At 44.8% G+C, this 23,335-nt stretch overlaps 1 protein-coding gene across 1 annotated transcript; it reads left to right on the plus strand.

Moving 5' to 3' along the window:
- Nucleotides 1-14,498: 14,498 nt before the first annotated feature.
- On the plus strand, nt 14,499-22,375 carry G6PC1 (glucose-6-phosphatase catalytic subunit 1). The gene is made up of 5 exons (XM_007087683.3): nt 14,499-14,833; nt 17,128-17,237; nt 18,430-18,535; nt 19,176-19,291; nt 21,522-22,375. Exons 1-5 carry the CDS (start codon nt 14,604-14,606, stop codon nt 22,031-22,033), a joined length of 1,074 nt encoding a protein of 357 aa, XP_007087745.2. The 5' UTR covers nt 14,499-14,603; the 3' UTR covers nt 22,034-22,375.
- The last annotated feature ends 960 nt before the right edge of the window (nt 22,376-23,335 follow it).

Consider the following 23,335-nt stretch of genomic DNA (forward strand, 5'->3'; position numbering starts at 1 on the left):
CTATTGTGCTAAAACATACATAACCTAAAATTTACAAATTGCCCAAATTTAAACATACAGTTCAGTGTCACTAAGTACATTCAGAAGCTTGCTGGGGCCTCCCCAGCTCCTCCTCTGCCCTTGGGCCTTGAATTTGAAGATGAGGCCTCTATGGACCACCTGTTCTTTCAAGTACCAGGGCAGGGTCCCCACTAGGCCCGTGTCCTAGAAGCCAGGAAGGCGCTTTTCCGTCGTTATGTTCCCTTGTTCTTGCACATTCCTTCTCCTCCCTTTGTTCCCCCTCTTCCTCCTTCCCTTCCTCTTGCTACTTCAACTTCTACTCCCTGCTATTTCCCTCTTCTCACTATCAGAACAAAAATGCTCCTCCCGTCATCTGTCTACACTGCCAAATGTTCTTCTGAGCTCTTGCCATGTACGTAACCATGTGGAGTGTGCTTTTGAGAGGGGGCAGGATGGTCAAGTGACTGCAGCAGTTCAGGAGGTTTTGTAAGTGGAATGGTGAAAGGCCATCTGTTCCCAGGGCCTATGAGTGACAGTGGCCTCTATTACTGTGCAGCAGCCAACATGAATGACCAAAATGTCACCAAAGGTAGGAACCAAAAAGCATCAGGAGCTTGGCCCCCAGGCCAGGAGCTGTCTGGTCAGGGGAGGGCATGCCAATGAGCCAGGGGTGTCCCAGTGAGGACTGGCCCAGCCTGGTCTGGCAGTAGCCTCCAGAACCTCCCATCCCCACTGGCCTTCCTGACATGTGGACTATGGATGGGCATAAATAAGAACTGGAACATTTTCCAGAAAAGAGTATGGGGGCAGGAGTAAGGTGGGGAAGAGGTAGGGCTCAAAGACCAAGCTTTCTCAGGTGCTTCCAGACCAGAGAAACCATGTGTTATGTGGTGTCTACACCTCTGCTTCTACAGCATGCCTACTTCTCTCAGTCTCTTTTCTAGAAAAGGGGGTTGTCGAGTCAGGAGGAGAGGGGGTTCCTTCCCCAGGAGGAAGCCCAAACCACTGACCCAGCCCTCAGGGAAGGCAGGCTGGGGCAAGAGGGCAACTGAGGGCACAGAAATTTGGGTCCTGCTCAGCTTGTGACCAGAGAGAAATGGCAAACCCAGAGCTCAGACACCATGGAAATCTTGTGGTTCCCTCAACAGCTGCCTACACTCTCAGGCTCAACCAGGTGAGCTGGAAAGGAACTAAGTTCTGGAAAAGGGGCCTCCATACAAAGACTAAAAGCCATGGGAGCCAATGAGGGGAACAACAGCAAGAGAAATGTAACATGAATTAGATCTGTCTCTCAGCCCACTGGTAGACACCTGAAACACGCAGAGTGTGACCTTGCTCAGGGAACTCATGGCTGCCTTACTGCCTTACTGCCTTAATGTTTTGGTTTTATTAAAGACTAAAAGTAACCTTATCTTAGCAGTAGCTAGCCCCTCAAGGTCCTGAAAGCCTTACTTTCAAATTCTTTAGAGACTTACCCTACCCTTAACCCTCACTAACTTAAAAGTATATAATCAGTCACTCCTCACAACCCCCATGCAGCTTTTTCTGCCCAAAGGTCCTGTCTCCATGCTTCAATAAAATCACCTTTTTGCACCAAAGATGTCTCCAGAATTTTCTTAGCCTCTTGCTCAAGAACCCCATTAAGAGCCACACTCTCAGTTCGAGAACAGCAACAGGGTATCGTGAAAAGTGCTCAGATGCGGAAGGGGTTAAGGCAGAGCTGGTTAAGGTAGTTGCTGATGCTTCCTTCCATTTGTTTCTAGGCTCAGTGATTTAGTGTCTCTTTATTCTTTCAGCCCAGATAATATCCTGTTTCGACTTTCTTGTGTTTTCTTATGTGAAGAAATTTGGACCAAGACGGGTATAGATGTTCTCATCTTCCCTTCCCTCATGGCCAAGCAAATGTGGTGGAGGGAGCCAGGGATGCTTCTCTTGGCTGTTCCACCTCTGCTTCTTCACATGCAGGGATGGGGGAGGGGACATGTGTCCCCCAGGCTGAAGTCTGTGTGAGGGGCCCTGCTACTGTGGCTCACCTGCTAACCGGTGAGTGTGTGATGGGGCTCCCCACTGGGGTCAGAGGAGACAATTGGAGCCACTGCAAAAGAGTGTGTGCACAGGGAACTCTCAGGAAAAGCCTCGAGGCAGCCCCATTGCATAGCCCTACTGGGAACACACCCTCCAGCCACAAGAAAATAAAACAACCAGACACTGAGGAATGTAGCCCAGAGAGATCTAAAGGGCGAGAGTAGCAAAGGTATAGGAGGAACCCAGTGAGGGGGAGAGAACTTTGGGAATGTGGGCCCTCTGGTGACCCTCGGGCCTACAGACCCCACTAAAAGGACCTCGACCACTGTCACACACACAAATACACATTATCCATGTGAGCTGACCTCTTAGTGGCACCTGCTTCATGTCCCCACTCCAACACTTGGCCTGTGGCCAATGGCTGGCCATGTGTGCTCCACTCAGGCTCTGTGGGTGGGTATCTGCAGGTTCAGTAGAATTCTTCCTCCCCACATCTAAATCTGTTATGAGGCTTATATTCTAGACACCTGTCCTTGGCATGTTTCTCATACTTTGCAACCTTATGTCTGTGGGCCAGAATATGATGGGGAAACTCCCCCTTTCTTAAGGACCCTCAAGGAAAGTGATATCTCAGTCTTTCCTGCTTCTCCCATTGAAATGAAGCCAGTATGGTGGAGACTACCACGGGTGAGCTTATTTCCATCTGTTGCCTCATAACAACCTTGAGAAGCAGATATTATTATTCCCATTTTACAGATGAGAAAACTAATATTCAAAGAGATTAGGTAACTTGCCCCCAAGTCATCTGGCTAGTAAGCTGTGGGGCTGGGATTGAACCCAGGTCTTCATGGAATTATACCTGGCTGTTTTCTCCTGCATCGCTGCTCTTCACTGGCAGGCAGGTGATGCTTGAGAATCATTGTTGAATTTGGCACCTGATGCATGGTAAATGACCCTCTAAGAGCAAGATCAACACTCAATGGACCACAGCAGAAATATGCACAGTTGCCTTAAAAAGCAAAGTTTCTTGACCTTAACTATGTATTAAATCATTGGCGGAACTTGTAAAACTCCACATACCCAGGCTGTACCTCAAACCAATAAAATCAGAATTTCTGAGAATGAGGCTCAGCTATTAGCAGCTTTTAAATCCCCCCTGGTGATTCTAACATATATCCAAAGTTGAGAAAACCCTGAGACAGTAGTTCAGTTCCAAGTCTGCCAGAGGAGGCTTGATATATAAAAATATAGAAAGAATGTATCTAAGATACATAAATAATGTGTTCATTGGAAGGCACAGAAGGCACAGAGTCTGTCCTGGCAGGACAATCCTACCATGTCTAGAACAGAGGACCCAGCCCAAGGCCAGTCCAACCCTGGAGGCACAGTAGCCACTTGGATGGAGGCACAAGTCCCTGCAAACCCATCTCATGACCAACTGCTGATTCTGATTCACAGCTCCTCGGGCTAGCTTCCCACCACACCTTGGTCATGGGAAGAAAACAGGCAAGTCAATTATACCCCTTGTGTAAATGAACTAATTGGTATTCTGATAAAAATTGCTTTTGCCTTGACAGTTACTATAAATAAAGATTAGCCTGTAGGTGTTACTTTGGTAAAGTTAGATCTTCCCGGAAAGATGAACCGCACCCCTCTTGGTGATCTCGTGAATCCGGTTTCTGATTTAGTTTCCTCCCTTGAATTGTGGTGAATTCACCAAAGAACCAGGGTGTCCTGGAGACATCAGCCAGACTCTCTCAATACAACCCACCCAGCCTTGCCTGGACTTCACTTCTAACTTCCAGAGCAGAAATTCACTGTAAGCAAATCCCCACCTTCCTTCCCTTCTCCCCCTATAGTTTTCCTTCTGCCAACTGATGCTTATAAATCTTTGGAGCTCCTCACTCTCTGTCAGGTATATCAGTTTCAGCACCTCTTGCCATCATGGTGTCCTGAACTCCAGATGGCCCAACTGTGTGTGCTTCCCCACTCCATTCCAATCCATTCACACCTCTGCCCATGCACTCCCTCCTGCCTTCCTCTGGTTCCTCCCTCTTCTGCCTTCCTCCCTTCTTCTTCTGGTGATGCTTATTCATCCTCTAAAACCCAACTCAAATACCACCCCCTGAGCAAACCTAGTTGGTTTGTTGTCCCTGGTGTCTCAGTACGTTGGACAGAACCCTATAGAAGAGGTTCATGCACTGGATTCTAGTTCATTATCTACACATATCTTCCCTTCACTCCCCATCCAAGAGACTGAGCTCTCTGGGGCAAGAACCATGTCTTGTTGGCCCCGTTGGCCTGGTGCTCAGCATGGTGTCATGCCCATTATGGGTGCTTAAATACATCTTTGTTGCAATCTGAGCAAACAATAACTGTTGGTATATTCAAGTAATTCTTGGTCTTGTAAAAAGCCATTTCGTATCCAATTTTTCCTTTGACTAACTCAGAAAGAAAGGTCTAAGGAAGCCCAAAGATTCTGAGTCTTTGGAGAAAATCACCCTGGCTGTACAGGTTAAGCCAGGACATGGGTCCAAAGGGCGATACTGACACGCTGAACCTGAGCATTCCCTCTCCAGATGAGACCTCCACCACAGGAATCAACAACCTAACAAAGGTCGCAGGAACAGAGGAGATGGGACAGAAGGGTTTCTGCGTAGGTGTACATTGGCAGGTCTGGAAATCAATTCCCCATCCTGGGATTTCCCTGAAACACACAGGAGAGGCTCAGAGCCTGGAATAGACCCAAAGGAGCATGGGGTGAGAGGGTTAGAGGCAGACACTGAGCATTGGACCCCAAATGCCATAGAATTTGGCATGCATGTGGGGAAGGGTGTTTCTGAGGCAGCAACTCCATGAGTTCATGTTTTCCTCATTCTGCAACACGGTATAATGGTTTTATAGGGTGGCTTCTGGCACCAGATTGCTGGGGTTTAGATCTGGTAATTTTTACACCTTGGGCAACTTATTTGACATCTCTGTACCTCACTTTCCTCACCTGTAAGATGGGGACAGTAATAAAATCTACCTCAGAATTCTTATGAGGAGTAAATGCATTAATCCATGTAATTTTTCAAAACTAGTTCTTGACGTATAGTAAATGCTCAATGAATACTAGCTAGTATTTAATAGTTTTTTAACGAGCACCTGCTGGGTGTTTCTGTTACTGCATAACAAACCACCCTGAAACTTAATGGCTTAAAACAACAAACCATTTTATTTGTTCAGTTTTCCATAGGTCAGCCATCAGGCCTGGGCTCATTTGGGAAGTTCTTTTGCTGGAGTCACCAGGGATCACTCACAGGGCTGCAGATATCCAGCAGATGGACTGGTGCCAGATGGTCTAAGACGGCCTCACTCACATGTCTGATGGCTGGGGCTGGCTTTCAGGTCACTCACAGCAATGAGTCTCCACAGACCAGCCTTGACTTCTCCCCTCTGCGGTCCAGGGTTCCCACTGCAACCCAAAAAGGACAAATCCTAGTGAACGAATACTTTTCAAGCCTCTGCTTGCATTACATTTGCTAAGGTCCCATTGGCCAAGGCACAAGATCAAGCTCAGATTCAAAGGTTGGAGATAAAAAGTTCACATCTTGATAGGAAGAGAGGCAAAGTCACAACACAAAAAGGCATATGTCAATGATGGGAAAACCCATCACAGCCACCTACACAGGCTACCATACTGATATCAGATCTACAAGTAGAGCTCAGTTCTGAAGGCTGGAAGAGATGTTTTCTTGGTCCTCAGGGCTCAAGATAGCAGGAAAAATGTTGAGACATATGCGAAACAACGGTAATGCAAGGTTTGAACAAGATTAGTGCCCCAAGATAGAACAGTAAAGTGCTAAGGGAGTTCAGTCAGTGTGATCCTTTGTATCTGAGAAAGGGTGCACATCAGTGGGTTGAGAAGGCTTTATTAGCTTGGCCTTGAACATGGTTAGAATCTGGACACCTGGAGATGGGGAAAATTGTACTCCAGGTAGAGGGAAGTGCAAATTTAGGAAACCCAAGGTTCCTCTGGGGAATCCAAACCATTTGATATATAACTGGAACAAGGGATCCATGAAGGAGAGATTGGAGATATAAGGCTAGAAAGATAACCTGGTCTGATTGTGAGTCAGCTTGAATTTGAACTTCACTCTGGAGGCAATGGGGAGCCACTGGAGATTTTTCAGGTGACAGGTGAGAAGAATTGTGTTGTAAGAAGGCTCTTTTACCAGTAGTGTATCAGATGGCTTGGGCTGGGAGTGGGAAAGGGAGTAGATCATTAGGTAAGGGAGGGGCTAACAGGTCTAGGCAGGGAGATTGACAAGGAGCAGCAAGAGTGGAAAATATATGGTCAGAACCCGATGAGGCAGCCTCAAGGATGACCCAAAGGTCGCCAGGCTCAGTGCCTGGAGGATGGCAGGAGAAGAGGAGGTACACAAGCAAAGCAAGAAAGTCTGGAGGAGGAACAGGTCTGGAAGGAACCCGTGGATTTGGGGAATGTATGGGACATCCAGGTGGTGTCCAAGAAGGGCCCAACATCATGCTATGGCAGGAGGAAGAGGAGAAAGGAAAGAAGAGCTTGCTGGAGTCGCACTGAACACAGAGCGGGTGAATGTTTCAAGGTGGCCGTCAGAAGTGTCAGTGAGACGGTCATGGTGACTTCCCAGTAGAGCAGAGGAGACTGACATTGCACGGGGTTGAGGAGTGAGCAACAGGCTTCCTGCTCTCCGGAATTCAAGGTTGGAGAGATCCCCTGGACTTACGTGACCCCAGTGCCACCCTCCTTCAAACCTTCTAAAGTGAAGGAAATCTTTAAAATCCTAAAAATAAAACAAACACTGTCTTTCCCTTTCATCCTAGAGGAGGGAGGCACGCAAGAGTCTCCCTGCCTTTCTCCCTGTCTCCTGCCTGCTGGCCAGAGATCGGGTGCTGTCAGGACTCGTGTCCAAGGAGACAGGCGTTGGCGGGACAGACGGCTGTTTATTTCCTAGCAGAGCCCTGCTGTGTTTTCATAGCTCAGAATAGTTCCTTGTCCCTCTCCAGGCCTGGGGGGCGGGGAAACCTCACTGTTTGTTTTCAGGACAATTCTGGGCCTCACCTCTTCCTCTTTCTCTGCACTGTGGTCCTCATTTGGGAATTCTCAGAGGGGGGTAAGGTGTGGGTTAAGAAGGTCCAAGACTACTGATTTCCTAATTATCTCCCCCCGGCTAAGCTCCGGAAGAGGGAAGGCCTAATAACTGACTTACAACATGGTGTTTTTGTTGGGATAAAAATTCTGCAGCCATTAAGAAAGAGTTGATTAGAGGACTACTGGGTGGAGCTGGGGGAGAAAAAGAAGGGGGGGGAGGGAACAGGGGGAGGGGATGGCCCCCTCCTCCATCCTACATCTGGGCTGGATGCCAGCATCCGTGCAGGGAGCTTGCTGCCACTGGAGATCCCCTGGGGTTTCTCAGTGCTCATCAGGTCTCGGCTGGGCTCCGGCAGCCCTGGTGTCTGGAAGGTGCCCAGAGGTGGGTGTAAGAACTGCCTTCACTGAATACTCCTTTGAACTCTGAAATTCTAAAAACTATGTGACTACATTACTTTTTTTTTTTTTTTAAGTCATCTCTACACCCAGTGTGGGACTTGAACTCACTACCCTGAGATCAAGAGTCACACGCTCCACCGACCAAGCGTGCCAGGCGCCCCGTGACTACATTACTTTTGAAAATATTTTAATTAAAAAGATATGAATACATTTATCTTTTCCTTCTGGCAGTAATGAATCATTTACTTCTGTTAGATTATTAAAAGTCAGGCACCGCCTCACTGGAGTCACTTTCAAAGGAGCACCTAAGACTCAGAATGTTAACGCTGAGTGTTATTACTTAATTGTTGACAAAAGTAAAACCCAGACAACTCTAGCGACTCAGTCAAGGTCACACAGCTCTTTAATCTTCCTTTGTAATCTTTTCTTTTCCTTTTAAATCTTAGTGGTGGGGGGGGGGGCGGGCAGTCTCCTGGGCTGCCTGCTGGAGGCCTGAGGGTGTTTCTGAAAATCTTCTAAGGAAAACCAAGACCCTCCTTCTGCCCCGCACCCCCTCACCTCACTCCACTTCCCACCAGGCTGAGCCCTGGCTGCGACCTGACTTGGTTTCCCTCCCCTCCTTCTTTCCTTGGTCCCCTGGATTCTTTTAAAGAATCCAGTGAGTGGAAGCAAGGAGGGACAGCTGTTTGAGGCTGGATTCTCAGCTTGAGTCACATTTCCCGTCTCTCCTCAGACAGCCCCTCTTTGCTTCTGAGCTACGGACCAGAACAAAGGGGAAGATGAGCTTTTTGCAAAAAGTTCTGACCAGTGTTTTGGAGGCTTACTTCCCTTGCCTCTGGTGTGCACCATCAAAAAAGTTTAACCCCTGGTGGGGGAGGATTGCATTTGACAGCAGGAACTGTCCTGAACGTTCATGTGATCTGGCAGGGCCAAAGGGTTGAAGAAGAGTGAGAGAAATGTCTACCACCCGGCGGTGAGGGGGCTGGTTGACCATTTGTGGAAACAGGATATTCTCTGGAAGAAGCAACAGCTCCTTTGGGGAGGACGGTTAAGCAAGATGGGGGCAGGCAAAAGATAGGAATCTGTGATTCCTGCAAAAGTTCTGATGATTCATCATATGTTAGTAGAAGACAGACCTTGGGGTGGCAGGAGAAAGGTAGTGAGAGGGGAGTTCTTAACTGTTTACAAAGAAGCAAATGCCCTCCAGTGTTTTTCTGTGGACAAAATGTCCAGCCCATCCTGAGACATGAACCATGCTCCCCCAGCCTGGTCAATCAATGCACAGTTCAAGGTCCTGAAGCTGAACTTTCTCACCAAGCCAGAGATAAGTCAGCCATTTTCACTGGTTGACAATGATTAATCCATATCTCCCTTTACCTGTTTTTCCCAACATGTTTTTGTAAAAAATGAACTGGGTCACTCGCTTAAAAGGTGACAGCAGTCAATCCAGCCAGTGTCTACTGTCTACCCATAAACACCTACCCCCAGTGATCACTTGGTAGGGGGGGGGGGGAACCCACCCAAAAAACAAATAAAGAAATTAGAAAAAAATAATAAAGCTCTATCTTGTACAGTTTGGCCCATTACCCTTCAGAGAAGTCTACCCCGCTCAAAGCTGCAGATCAAAGCTGGGTTTTGCATCCCTGCTACAGTGTGTAGACAAGACCCTCGCTAGTGATACAAGGTAAAGGCATCTCCTTCCTCAACAGAGCCCGGAGCCCCGACCAGAATACAGGACTTGGCTGGAAGTGAAGTCAGAATTTCTTTTTGGTAAGAAATGCAGTTTTTGGATGAGGTGTGTGGTGAATTCTGGCTCCTTTTCCTCTTTACTTTCCTGTCGGCTAATAAACTTGTTTGAGTGAATGAGTCAACCTTGTTCTTGGAGAAGAAGGTGCCAGGACACTGGAAGCAGCTGTGCTTTTTTAGTAGCAAACCAGACTGTACTTTCTGGCCCCTTTCCTTCATGTTCTTCCCAAACCAAGATCTCCAAGCCTCTGAGTTTCTGTTTGTGGAGAAAGTGCCTGAGGAGTGCCCGGCTAGTATACCTGTCAAAAAAGGGCCTCTATAATTTTCCATTTTCATTGCTTCCCAGAGTCAGTTGGTCATTTCCCCAGAAGGCTTAGTAAGTCTTGAGTCATCTCCACTGAAGACAAAATAATAAGGACTCTGAATCCACTGAGGACTCAGCTTTGGTTTAAGGATCCCCCAACTGACATAGCTGTTGAATACTTGACCTCTCTGCCCCACTACATTGTCAAGGTCCCCCGAGAACACAGGGGATTTGACTCTGGATCCTCAGAGAGCCAGGCAAGGTGCTTTACTCAGGAAATGTTTGTTTAGTTAAACTGGGAAGCTTCTTGAAGAAGCTGACAGGAGGTAGGGGAAATGATGGAACCCTGCCTCTGGGACACAGGTCTTCAAATGAGTGGATCCTCACCCAAATCTCTAGCAACTCAAATGCTTTCTCCACAATATTCACCTCAAATATCCACAAGTCCTTTGAGGATCTGAGAACTCTACAATGTCTCTCTTCAGTCAGCTTTCTAGCTGACAGATTTCTAGCTCAGGTCTTTTGGGGCCTCATTTTTTCCTGCACATGATACAAATTTGCCAGAGGCAGCAGGAAGGAGCTGGAGGGTGGAAAGATAAACACTAGCAAATGGTCTTATGATGTACACAATTGCTCTGACCAAGAGGGTCCCCCTCCCTGGCAGGCAGCCTGCCAGAAGGCTGCCCCGTGTGCCCAGAAGGGGGTACCAGCTCCATCTTGACCCTTTATCAGCACGAACAATCTCTCTGTGGTTCCTCCAGAAGGTAAGGCTGTCCACTGGTTCCCCATCTGCTGAACACATGATGGAACTCTACTCGACTCAGAGTCTCTGGCTCTTAGCAACCCTGTGTAGACCCAGACAGTGGCCTTTGAGTGTTTGGTCAGAGGAGCTGCCCTATTCACCCTCGAATCACCTCAGATCATAAAAACTCCAGGGATCATCACAATAGTTACTCAATACTTTTGAGGAAGGCTTATCTGAGTAAAAGGAAGGGGCCATCTCTTCTGATGGGGCCTACTGTCTGTGGCCTCACAGTCCTGACAATGCATAATGCTCTCCTCCACAATACTTCCAAGTACATGCCCAACTGCATTGCCCCCACAGTCACCACGACCACCATCACCAGCTCTCTAGGCTGGAGGTGGCAGGGTAGGGTTGCTTGGACCAGCAAATACAATGTGGTCAAGGGCAGTTGGAGTTGGCTTGAGCTGGGTGGGAGACCAGGGGAGGTGGGGATGAAACTCCAGATCATACCTCTTGGATGATGTTTTAATCATTTCCAGTATGGAATGTTGTCAACCTTTGCTACAGACTCATTGGCTCTGAGTTTCTTTTCCTTGTCCCCGACCCACCCCTTACAAGGCTTGTACTTGCTGAAGGGAAATCCAAGCAAGTTTTGAAAAGCTTTATTCCCAGTAGCTCTAATCCTTGAAAATGTCAGTCTGTCACCTGATTCAGCCCCTGCTCCATTCAGAGTTTTAGGTGACCCAAGTGTGTGAGGTTTTGATCTGTGCATTGCTACACAATGATTTCTGCTCATGCAGGTGAGCAGGTAGCATTGTTTCTCATAACTTGGTACTTGTTACTTTTATTTATTCTTTGTCTATATCCAGGACTATAACAAAATTGTATTGACTTCCTGGTGACTATTTTATGCATATATAATATAAATAAAATAAATATATAATATATATAATATATAGATATTTATAATCTCCAACTACAAATGAAAGAAAGCTCAAAATACAGAATCCCCTAAGGAAGATGCAGATTAAAACCATAATAAAATATCACTTTACAGGGGGGCCTGGCTGGCTCAGTCAGAGGAGCATCTGACTCTTGATATTGGGGTTGTGAGTTCAAGCCCCACACTGGGTGTAGAGATTACTTAATAAGTAAATACTTTAAAAAAGATATCAGTGTGGCCAACTAATCTTTGACAAAGCAGGAAAGAAGATCCAATGGATTAAAGACAGTCTCTTCAGCAAATGGCGTTGGGAAAACTGGACAGCAACAGGCAGAAGAATGAACCTGGACCACTTTCTTACAGGATACATAAAAATAAACTCAAAATGGATAAGATCTAAATGTAAGCCATCAAAATCCTAGAGGGGAAAGCAGACAAAAACCTCTTTGACCTTGCCCGCAGCAACTTACTACTAAACTTGTCTCCAGAGGCAAGGGAAACAAAAGCAAAAATGAACTCGTCAAGATAAAAACTTCTGCACAGTGAAGGAAACAATCAGCAAAACTAAAAGGCAACCGACAGGATGGGAGAAGATATTTGCAAACGACATATCAGATAAAGGGCTAGTATCCAAAATCTATAAAGAACTTATCAAACTCAACACCCAAAAAACAAATAATCCAGTGAAGAGATGGGCAAAAGACATGAATAGACACTTTCCCAAAGAAGACATCCAGATGGCCAACTGACACATGAGAAAATGCTCAACATCACTCATCATCAGAGAAATACAAATCAAAACCACAATGAGATACCACTTCACATCAGTCAGAATGGCTGAAATTTACAATTCAGGCAATGACAGATGCTGGTGAGGATGTGGAAAAAGAGGAACCCTTTTGCACTGCTGGTGGGAATGCAAACTGGTGCAGCCACTCTGAAAAACAGGATGGAGGTTCCTTAAAAAAATTAAAAGTAGAACTACCCTACGATCCAACAATTGCACTACTAGATATTTATCCAAAGGATACACATGTGCTGTTTCAAAGGGGCAAATATCATGACTTCACTCATATGTGGAATTTAAGATACAAAACAAATGAACAGAAGGGAAAGGAAGCAAAAATAATATAAAAACAGGGAGGGGTACAAAACGTAACAGACTCTTAAATATAGAGAAAAAACTGAGGGTTGCTGGAAGGGTTGTGGCTGGGGGGTGGGCTAAATGGGCAAGGGGTATTAAGGAGGCTACTTGTTGGGATGAGCACTGGGTGTTATATGTAGGGGATGAATCACTGGATTCTACTCCTGAAATCATTATTGCACTATATGCTAATTTGGGCGTAAATTTAAAAATATAATAATTAATTAATTAATTAATTAAAAAAATCACCTTGCACCTGTCAGAATGGCTAAAACAACAACAACAACAACAACATCATCAACAAGAAATAACAAGTTTTGGCAAGGATGTGATGAAGAAGGAATTCTCATGCACTGTAGATGAGAATAAATGCAGCCACTGTGGAAAACAGTATGGAGGTTCCTCAAAAAATTAAAAATAGAAATACCATATGACCCAATAATTCCACTACTGAGCATTTACCCAAAGAAAGCAAAAACACTGGTTCAAAAAAGACATACACATCCCTATGCTTATTGCAGCATTATTTACAATAGCCAAGATATGGAAGCAAACCAACTATCTATCAATAGATAAATGGATAAAGAAGACACACATGCACACATACACACTCACACACACACACACACACACACACAGAAATATTACTCAGCCATAAAAAAGGATGAGATCTTGTCATTGATGACAATGCAGATGGACCTAGAGGGTGTTAGGCTAAGTGAAACAAGTCAGACTGTGAAAGACAAATCTCATATATTTCACTCATACATGGTGGAATCTAAAACACAAAACAAATGAATAAACGGACACAAAAAGCAGAATCAGGCAGAAAAATACAGACAACAAATTGATGGTTGCCAGAGGGGACGGTAGGGAGGGACATGGGTAAACTGATTGAAGAGGAATAGAAGATACAGACTTCCAGTTATGGAATGAATAAGCTACAGGGATGAAAGGTACAACATAAGGAATATAGTCATTGACATTGTAATAGCATTGCGTGGAGACAGATAACAGCCACACTTGTGAGCACAGTGTAACGTCTAGAGATGTTGAATCACCACATCGTACACCTGAAACTAATGTAACATTGCATGTCAACTATATCCAAATACATTTTTTCAAAAAATAAGCCCTTTCCCTAGTCCCCATTGACCAATTTGCTGGTGGTTTTATTTAGAACCATATATTCATCACATTGTTTTTGCAGGAGCACACATTCATTCTACTGTTTAAATTTATGTGTTAAAACCCCAAAGGTCCTAACTTGAAGGACATTAAATGAATTAATCAGTGCATTTGAAGATGATTCTTTTCCTGCCCTAAGAGATACAGAGCCAATACTGGGAAGAGGGTTTGATCTCCCAAATCAGAGGCACTTCATAGACTCTATGCCATTAAGAAAGGCCCAGCAAGGTGAGAGCTCCCAGTACAATAGAATTTACTGTATTTTATTTTATTTTATTATTATTTTTTTTATTTATTTTTGGGGCAGAGAGAGACAGAGCATGAACGGGGGAGGGGCAGAGAGAGAGGGAGACACAGAATCGGAAACAGGCTCCAGGCTCCGAGCCATCAGCCCAGAGCCTGACGCGGGGCTTGAACTCACAGACCGCGAGATCGTGACCTGGCTGAAGTCGGACGCTTAACCGACTGCGCCACCCAGGCGCCCCGAATTTACTTTATTTTAAAAGTGATACTCTTAAAACATGATAGCTAGAGTACCAAGACTTTTCTTTGTCCTCAGATAAGTGCACTTGCAGACAGGGAATCAGGATCTTTGCAAGAACCATGGCAGATTTAGACTCTGTCCTGTGTCTCTGGCTGGGTTTCGGAGCCAGGAAGGCAGCCCCTGAACTATCAAGCAGCATGCCAAAGTTAATCATTGGCCCTGCCGAGTACATGGCAAATCAGGCTGTTTTTGTGTGCCCGTTTTTCTATTTTACGTAAATCACCCCGAACATGTTTGCATCAACCTACTGGTGATGCACCTTTGATCAATAGATTTTAGACAAAAGTGGTTTTTGAGTCCAAAGAGCAGGGCTGGGTTGACCTGCAGACTGGATACAGGGTGTATAAAAACAGGGGCAAGGCACAGGCTGATAGCAGAGCAATCACCACCAAGACTGTAATAACTGCAAAGGCTCAGCTGAAGGGTGCCCGAGGGGCCACAGAGTAAGGATGGAGAAAGGAATGAATGTTCTTCATGACTTTGGGATCCAGTCAACGCACTACCTCCAGGTGAATTACCAGGACTCCCAGGATTGGTTCATCTTGGTGTCCGTGATTGCAGACCTCAGGAATGCCTTCTATGTCCTCTTCCCCATCTGGTTCCATCTTCGCGAAGCTGTGGGCATTAAACTCCTCTGGGTAGCTGTGATTGGAGACTGGCTCAACCTCGTCTTTAAGTGGTGAGTAAGAGCCAGACAGAGAGGAGATCGGCAAGGGAAGAGGCTGGCATTCTCTCTGGAAATGTCTGTCCATTGGAAGTTGCCTTCTCCATGCTATTCGGGGAGCTACAGGTTACTCCCCTCCTGACTTTGGATCATCTACATAAAGAGGGAAGACAGAGAAAACCCTGTCAATGAGTTGAAGATACAGGCAAGGCTATTTCGTATGGATGGAAGGCCAGCTGGACTTAGTGAAAAGTCTGAAATTCTAGCTTATAAGCAAAGAAGTACAGTTTTATTACTTTGAAGCAGAATAGGCAATGTAAAGATAGATGCAGGAAAGAAGAAAGATGATGCATGAAATCAGGAAGCATGTAGATAATTCAAAAACCTATTGCATGGACAAATGAGAAGTAACCCAGAGAACTGGGCTCCAACCCTTGTTCAGCCACCTACCAACTCTATGTCCTGGGCAAGTCAAAGCAACTCTCTGAGTTTCTGTTTTATAATCTGTAAACTTAGGTTATCTCTGGGACCTTAATAATAATTCTAGTTAACATTTATTGAACATTTAGTAGGTACTAGGTCATGTGCCAAGTGCTTTTTTATGGGATGGTTACTACTATATTACAGATGAAGAGACAGAGGCACTGAGTTAAGTGACCACAACTAGATCAACATAGACAGTCAATGTCAGAGGCAGCATTTAAGCCCAGACAAGCTGGTTTCAGAGGTCAGGCTCTTAAGAACTACGTTATGTTCAGTGCTGATGAATTGACTCTCTCGGGGAGCAGGAGGAAGCCCTAATTTTAGCGTTTGTCAATTTCTGCTGTATATATATGTGTGTGCGTGTGTGTGTGTATACACACACACAATACACACACACACACACACACATATATATATATATATATATATATATATATATATTCCCATTGGGGCCACTTTCAATCTACTCATCAGTCAAGCTTGCAAAAATCCTAAATATTTCTCAATAGTTAGCCAGTACCATCGGACTCTAGAACATCACTGGTTTGGCTTCTATTTCCTCATCTAGACAATAAAGAGATTGGGCCATCTAAGACCTTTAACATCCTTAAAACTGTCTATGTCTACTGTCAGGTAATTCTGAGACCTTTTTAGCTCTAATATTCTTTAGTCATAAACAATAAAAGTCCTTTAAAAGTAGGGTAAAAAGTTGTCATGGGGCTCAGAGGCCCAAGGCATATTGATGTGCTTCTGAAACTTCTGTTGAAAAATCGACTAAGTTTTGTCTGTAATGTCCCCTTATTCAATAGCATGATCCTAAAAAGTAAACAGCTAAAGAGTTACTTCAAATATCTGATCTCGGTTGAAGAACCATAGATTTTCTCTGAGGTCAGAGTTAGTGACTGTCTTTGATTTCGGTGAAAAATCACTATTCCACCTCTGGAGTGGCTGACCTTTGACACCTGTTTCCACAAAGAAAAATGTGTCTAGTACTTTAAAGGCAAAGTGGTTTGTGTGAGATGCCCTGTTCCAAAGCAGAGAGGATACAAAGCAAGCACTTGAAGCTATATATGTCTTTACAGACAACAATTCTTATAACAAGGAGGCCAAGTCTCCTGAGGGTGCTTCTCCCTAGAATGCTAAGGCACATTCTCTGATGTCAGAGGAAACCCAAGACTCCCGGAGGCCTGACGAAAGAGAATAGGGACCTAGAAAGATATGCAAGTCCAAGCTGCAAACTGTAATGTATGCATCCTTCCAGACAGATTCTTGCTGGGGTTTTTAAAAAGTCGCATAGCTGGGGCACCTGGCTGGCTCAGTCGGTTGGGCGTCTGACTTCCGCTCAGGTCATGATCTCACGGTTCGTGAGTTCGAGCCCCGCGTCGGGCTCTGTGCTGACAGCTCGGAGCCTGGAGCCTGCTTCGGATTCTGTGTCTCCCTCTCTCTCTGCTCCTCCCCTGCTCAGGCTCTGTCTCTCTGTCTCAAAAATAAATAAAAACATTAAAAAAAATTTTTTTTAAGTCACATAGCTTCCATTACTATGGATTTTTAGGATCTTGGGTTTATTTATTTCTGTTTGAATAAATAATACATTCAAATATTCAAAATTCAAAAGTTGTATAAAGAATGTACCAGAAAAAGTCTCCCTCCACTACCGCTCTCCAGCCACTCGGTTCTCCTTCTTGGAGGCAACCAAAGCTAACAGGGTTTTGTTTAGGATCGCATGAATCTTCTCCCCAAGCTACTCTCTCTTCTCAAAGGTGTGGGCTTTGAGAAAAAAAAGGGTTCTTTCAGTCACTCCAGACGCCGGGTCTGCTTTTTTACAGGATTCTCTTTGGACAGCGTCCATACTGGTGGGTCATGGACACCGACTACTACGGCAACACCTCCGTGCCACTGATAAAGCAGTTCCCAGTCACCTGCGAGACTGGACCAGGTGAGAGTCCCAGCCCCTGTAGAGACAGAAGCTGGGTGCATCTTGCTCACTGTGGACACCTATCAGTATTCATTGTAGATGAAGCTGTCTTTGAGGGGACATGAGGAGAGCCACTCCTTCAAGCTTTTGTCATGGTCTTTAATTGGGTACAACTCCATTCTAATTCAATTCAAGAAGGCCTTCTGAATAACATATTGCTGCTACATTAGAAAACACCTAAGAGGGGCGCCTGGGTGGCTCAGTCAGTTAAGTGGCTGACTTTGGCTCCAGTCATGATCTCATGGTTCATGGGTTCAAGCCCTGTGTCGGGCTCTGTGCTGACAGCTCAGAGCCTAGAGCCTGCTTCAGATTCTCTGTCTTTCTCTCTCTGCCCCTCCCCCGCTCGTGCTCTGTCTCTGTCTCCCAAAAATAAATAAACATTAAAAAAATTAAAAAAAAAAAAAAGAAATCACCTAATATTTCCAGAACATAAATTGTTAGTCCGGAGAGGCAAGGGCACTCTCCAAGCACTCTCATGAGAGTAACTGCATTATGGTCCTTGGCCCAGGGAAGGGAAAGCAGTAGAAGCCTATGCCCCTGGCTATCCTTCCCCAAGGCCTGGTCAAGTAGATCTATCTTCCTGAGCTGCCTGTACAACCCCCCACTGTGCTTGTACTTTACTAGTGACAACCAGACAGTTATTGTAAAATCGAATGATAGATTTCCTTTTTCAGTAGGTGGTGGAATATCCAACCCCTTTGCTCACCCTTAAGTCTTGGCTCTAGCCTCCCTTCCTCAGGGACCCTATCCCTGACTCCCAAACTAGGGCATGGACCTTAGTTATTTGTTCTCATAAGCCCTTTGTTCACTTCAGAGCATATTCATTCATTCAGATGTTATTCATTGAGCACCTCCTCTGTGCCAGACACTGTTCCAGAAAGTTGGAGTACCTCAGTGAATACAGCAGACAAAGATTCCGGCCCTGGTGTAACTAAAATTCAAGTGGTGTGCCATGGGTGTAGGCATGCAAGTACAATATACAAAATCATCATACATAAGTAAAATATATAGGATGTTAGAAGATGATAATGAAGAAGAAGGAGGAGAAGGAGGAGAAGAGTGGGTGGATAAGATAGACGACATCCCCTAGCAGTCTCCCAGATGGAGACTTTTCACCTTTAGTTCATCCATTCATCTCTTCCCTATCCTTTAGGAAGTCCCTCTGGTCATGCCATGGGTACAGCAGGTGTATACTATGTGATGGTCACATCCACCCTCTCTATGTTTCGGGGAAAGAAAAAGCCAACCTACAGATTTCGGTAAGAACCCCCAGCACTGGGGTGTGGGTGGTGGAGGGCAGGAGGTGACTCTGTAACTGACACACCCCTTGCTCTTCCTCACATTCCCCACCCCTAGCCCACCCTGTCTTGGGTTGGTCCTGAGCAGAGTTGTGGTCTTTCTGCGGAGAGCAAACATTAGAGTCACAGAATGTCAGGGTTGGAAGGGACTGATGAGAGCAACCCTGAATTTTACAGATAAGGAAACAAAGCCTAATATGGTAAAGGAGCTTCTCGGGGTCAGGTAGTGCAGTAGTGGCAGGTTTAAAACAAAAAACAAAAACAAAAACAAACAAAAAAACCATTTCTGTACCAACCAAAGAGTCACCTTGTTCAGGTTAAAATAGAAAGAGAAACATAAGACATTCCTGTTACAGGGAATTCCGAGAATACAGCCACTGTGCAAACGCTTAATTATCAAACATAAAATATTTAACATTCACACATGTAAGGGTTCACCACGTGACACCAGTATCTCTGAGCTTTTGAGTACGGGCTTCAATTTACAAAAATTCCACTGACTGTACCTAAGTCTGCCAAGCGTCAGCATTCCTGCCAGAGCTGTTCTTTTTGCTGAAGGATCTGTATCTGGGTTCTGTTATGACTGCCTCTTCCGTTGCAGGTGCTTGAACGTCATTTTGTGGTTGGGATTCTGGGCAGTGCAGCTGAACGTCTGTTTGTCCCGAATCTACCTTGCTGCTCATTTTCCCCATCAGGTTGTCGCTGGAGTCCTATCAGGTATCAGCTGCTCTGGCTGTCTCCCTTCCTCCCCTCCTGTACCGTGTCTCCCAAACCAGGACAAAATCCCGGCATTCCATCCATGTTCTGGGCATAACCAATGCTGTTAGCATTTCAGTGGGTTGAAAGTCAAGGGTGGGCAACTTGAAACTATTCATTTCTATAGGAGTGCCCAGATCTACATAATTAAATATGCTTCAGAAACGTTGCAATACATCAAGTTAACTTACCCACTTGAATTAACATGAAATTTTCTTACTTAAAAAAAAAAAAAAAAAAGGTTTTCATGTGTATTTATTCCTGAGAGAGAGGAACAGGGAGGGGCAGAGAGAGGGGGAGACACATAATCCGAAGCAGGCTCCAGGCTCTGAGCTGTCAGCACAGAGCCCCACATGGGGCTCAAACACACAAACCATGAGATCATGACTTGAGCTGAAGTCGGACGCTTAACCTACTGAGCCACCCAGGTGCCTCTAAATTTCCTTACTTTGTATATTCTTTATTTCTTACTGGTCTTTGAATGGAAATGGCCCCTAGTTTAGTTTTAAGGGAGTCTACCAAATTAGCAGTGTCCTAGAAAAGCTCTTTATTTGGGTAAATTAATTTTCAAACCCACTGTTGGTTTTTCTTATAAGGTTAGAGTTCTTAATACAGTTGATACTTGAATGATGCAGGCATTAGGGGCATTCACTCACACACACACACACACACACACACACACATACACACACCGAAAATCCATATATAACTTTGACTCCCCCAAATTTAACTACTAATAGCCTATTGTTGACTGAAAGCCCTACCGATAACATAAATGGTCGACTAACACATATTTTGTATGTTATATGTATTATATCCACATTCTTACAATAAAGTAAGCTAGAGAAAAGAAAATGTTACTAAGAAAATCAGCAGGAAAAGAAAATACATTTATATTACTATACTGTATTTATTTTTAAAAATCTGCATATGGGGGTGCCTGGGTGGCTCAGTCAGTTAAGCATCCGACTTAGCTCAAGTCATGATCTCATGGTTTGTGGGTTCGAGCCCTGTGTCAGGCTATGTGCTGACAGCTCAGAGCCTGCTTCAGATTCTGTGTCTCCCTCTCTCTCTCTTCTCCTCCGCTCACGCTCTGTCTCTCTCTCTCAAAAATAAATAAACATTTTTTTGAATCTGCATATAAGTGGACCCACCTAGATCAAACCCAAGGTCAACTATACTTCTGTTTTCTTAGATCCCATTAATAAGGGGCAGAAAAGACTTAGGTTAAGTGTAAGAAAGAATTTCTTTACTTTGTGGGAGGTACTGGAATATAAGACCTTAGGGAAATTGTAGAATTTCCCCCCTGGAGATGGGTAAGAGCAGAATACAGTAACATTACAAGAAGAGTGTTGAGTACAAGGGAGATAACAATTTCATGACAGCCATAACTGTAATGTAGTATTGAGCACTGGGTGCCATATTTGAGAAAGAGCCCAGAAGCCATGTTATATGAAAGACCTGAGAATGTTTAGGTTAGAGAGGAGAAGAATGTCTTCACATGTGTTAACAAGGCTCTAGATTTACTTAACTCCTATGGAAAGAAATGAGATCAACAGATGGCATTAGAGGGGGCCACATTTCAGTTTAGCACAAGGAAGAACTTTTAAAATAATCAAATCCATTCAGGGTTACCTGGGTGGCTCAGTTGGTTGAGCTCTGGCTTTTGACTTCGGCTCAGGTCATGATCTCATGGTTCCTGGGATCGAGCCCCAAGTCAGGCTCTGCGTTGTTAGTGCAGAACCTGCTTTGGATTCTCTCCCTCCTCTCTCTCTGCTCCTCCTCCACTCATGCTGTCTCTCTCTCTCTCTCTCTCTCTCTCTCTCTCTCTGTCTCAAGATAAACATTTTTTAAAAATTGAATCCATTCAAAGATGAAATGGGCTGCCCAAATGGGAGTGAGCTCTCCATACCTGTGGACATTCAAGTAGAAATATGAGAACTCCCGACGGGAAAGATGCATGAAGTAGGAGAATGTATGTGACATGACTCTTCCATTTGAAAGAGTCTATGGCTGAGGACAGACTGGAGTTACATACGGGAATAAACCAGGTGACCCTCTGTTCTAGCGTCTGTGATTTAATGCCACAATGGCAGGATGGATGATATGTCACCCATTGCTCCAAACCCACCCATAGCTGAAGGTTCAGAGTCTTCCCCAATTTTTCACTGCCATTCTTTCTTCCACTCAGGCATTGCTGTTGCTGAAACTTTCCGCCACATCCAGAGCATCTACAATGCCAGCCTCAAGAAATATTTTCTCATTACCTTCTTCCTGCTCAGCTTTGCCATTGGATTTTACCTGCTGCTAAAGGGGTTGGGTGTAGACCTCCTGTGGACACTAGAAAAAGCCAGGAGATGGTGTGAGCGGCCAGAATGGGTCCACATTGACACCACGCCCTTTGCCAGCCTCCTCAAGAATGTGGGCACCCTCTTCGGCTTGGGGCTGGCTCTCAACTCCAGCATGTATCGGGAGAGCTGCAAGGGCACACTTAGCAAGTGGTTCCCATTCCGCCTCAGCTGTATTGTGGTCTCTCTCATCCTCCTGCACCTCTTTGACTCTTTGAAACCCCCATCCCAAATTGAGCTGATCTTCTACATCCTGTCCTTCTGCAAGAGTGCAGCGGTGCCCCTGGCATCTGTCAGCCTCATACCCTACTGTCTTGCCCGGGTCCTGGGCCAGCCAGACAAGAAGTCTTTGTAAAGGATGTGGAGTCTTCAGTATTCAAAGTCAATGACTGTGCCAACGATTGAGGATGGCTAGGATCTTCTGCCAGCCTGTTTTGGGCCAGAGGTGCTAGAGTCAGCTGAGAAAGCCTTGTCTGTTAAAAGTTCGGTCATTCTGGATTTTTCCCTGAAGACTTGCTTGTTCTTTTAGACATACAAAAGCAAGACTTCCAGGAAGGGTCAGTTCATCATCCCAGGTGGGAGATCCCCACTGAAAATTTTCTACCTGTCCCCATCCTTACCCAGACAAGGGAAAGGAGCAGTGAATTTGATAGGGAAAGCAGGACCATTAAGGAAGACTTTTTAGGATCTTGTGTATCATGCAATTTATGTTAAACAATACCTAAATGGCTTTGTTCATATTTGAATCTTTAGGTAAGGGACTCTCAATAGTGGGGGACCAACTTAAAGTCTAATTATAGGTAGTTAGTGGGGTAATTCTGCTTCTTGTATTTTTCTATTATATACCTATGGTCATTGTATTTACGAGGCTTTCTGAATGGCCACAGAGACCTAGATTTGTACTAGGTCGGAGCATTCAGGTATAGTCAGCTTCTCTTCTATCACACTAGATCTTCCTCCTTGTTAGCTCAGCTCTGCTTTCCCTAGAATTTTCCACTAGCCCCACATCCTGTCGGATGCTCAGATGCCTAAAGGCAACTCTGGGTAGTGCTTTGTATGGTCTAGTTAAGTTCTGAAATCTTGGGCAAAAAGGCGAGGAGAGGGCAGGGAGAGACAAGGATTCCTCTCTCCAAAAGGTCACTCCAATGTTACTTTTGATTCCTAGAGGGTAAATATGACTCCTTTCTCTATCCCAAGCCAACCAAGAGCACATTCTTGGAGGAAAAGTCAGCTCTTCCTTGTCTGTTCTTCAGTCTCAGTTGATTTGTAGAATATGCCTTAAAAAAATGTTAAAGTCTATTTATTTGAGAGTCCTTGTTTTTGCTACTAATTATACAGTTCGCCATATATTACCATTCACACCAATCATCCTGGTCATGACATCTTTGAAAAGAAAAATATATATGTGCAGTATTTTATTAAAACAACATTTTATTTAAGAATGAAGTCTTACTGATTACTATATTTTAGATGCCATGTGATCTGAAGGTTCTAATTCTGGCTCAGCTAAATTTCTAGCTCTTTCTCTATTTCCCTAAACAAATAATTTAGTTTCTGTGTACCTATGTTTTCCCTTTGGAGAAAGAAAATCTTGGGCTGGCCAGGAGTCCCAGTAGAGCTGGGGGACATACAAGGTGTCCACGGGGGCACAGATAGG

Source organism: Panthera tigris, chromosome E1 (genome assembly GCF_018350195.1).
Source record: "Panthera tigris isolate Pti1 chromosome E1, P.tigris_Pti1_mat1.1, whole genome shotgun sequence".
In the NCBI taxonomy this organism is placed as follows: domain Eukaryota; kingdom Metazoa; phylum Chordata; class Mammalia; order Carnivora; family Felidae; genus Panthera; species Panthera tigris.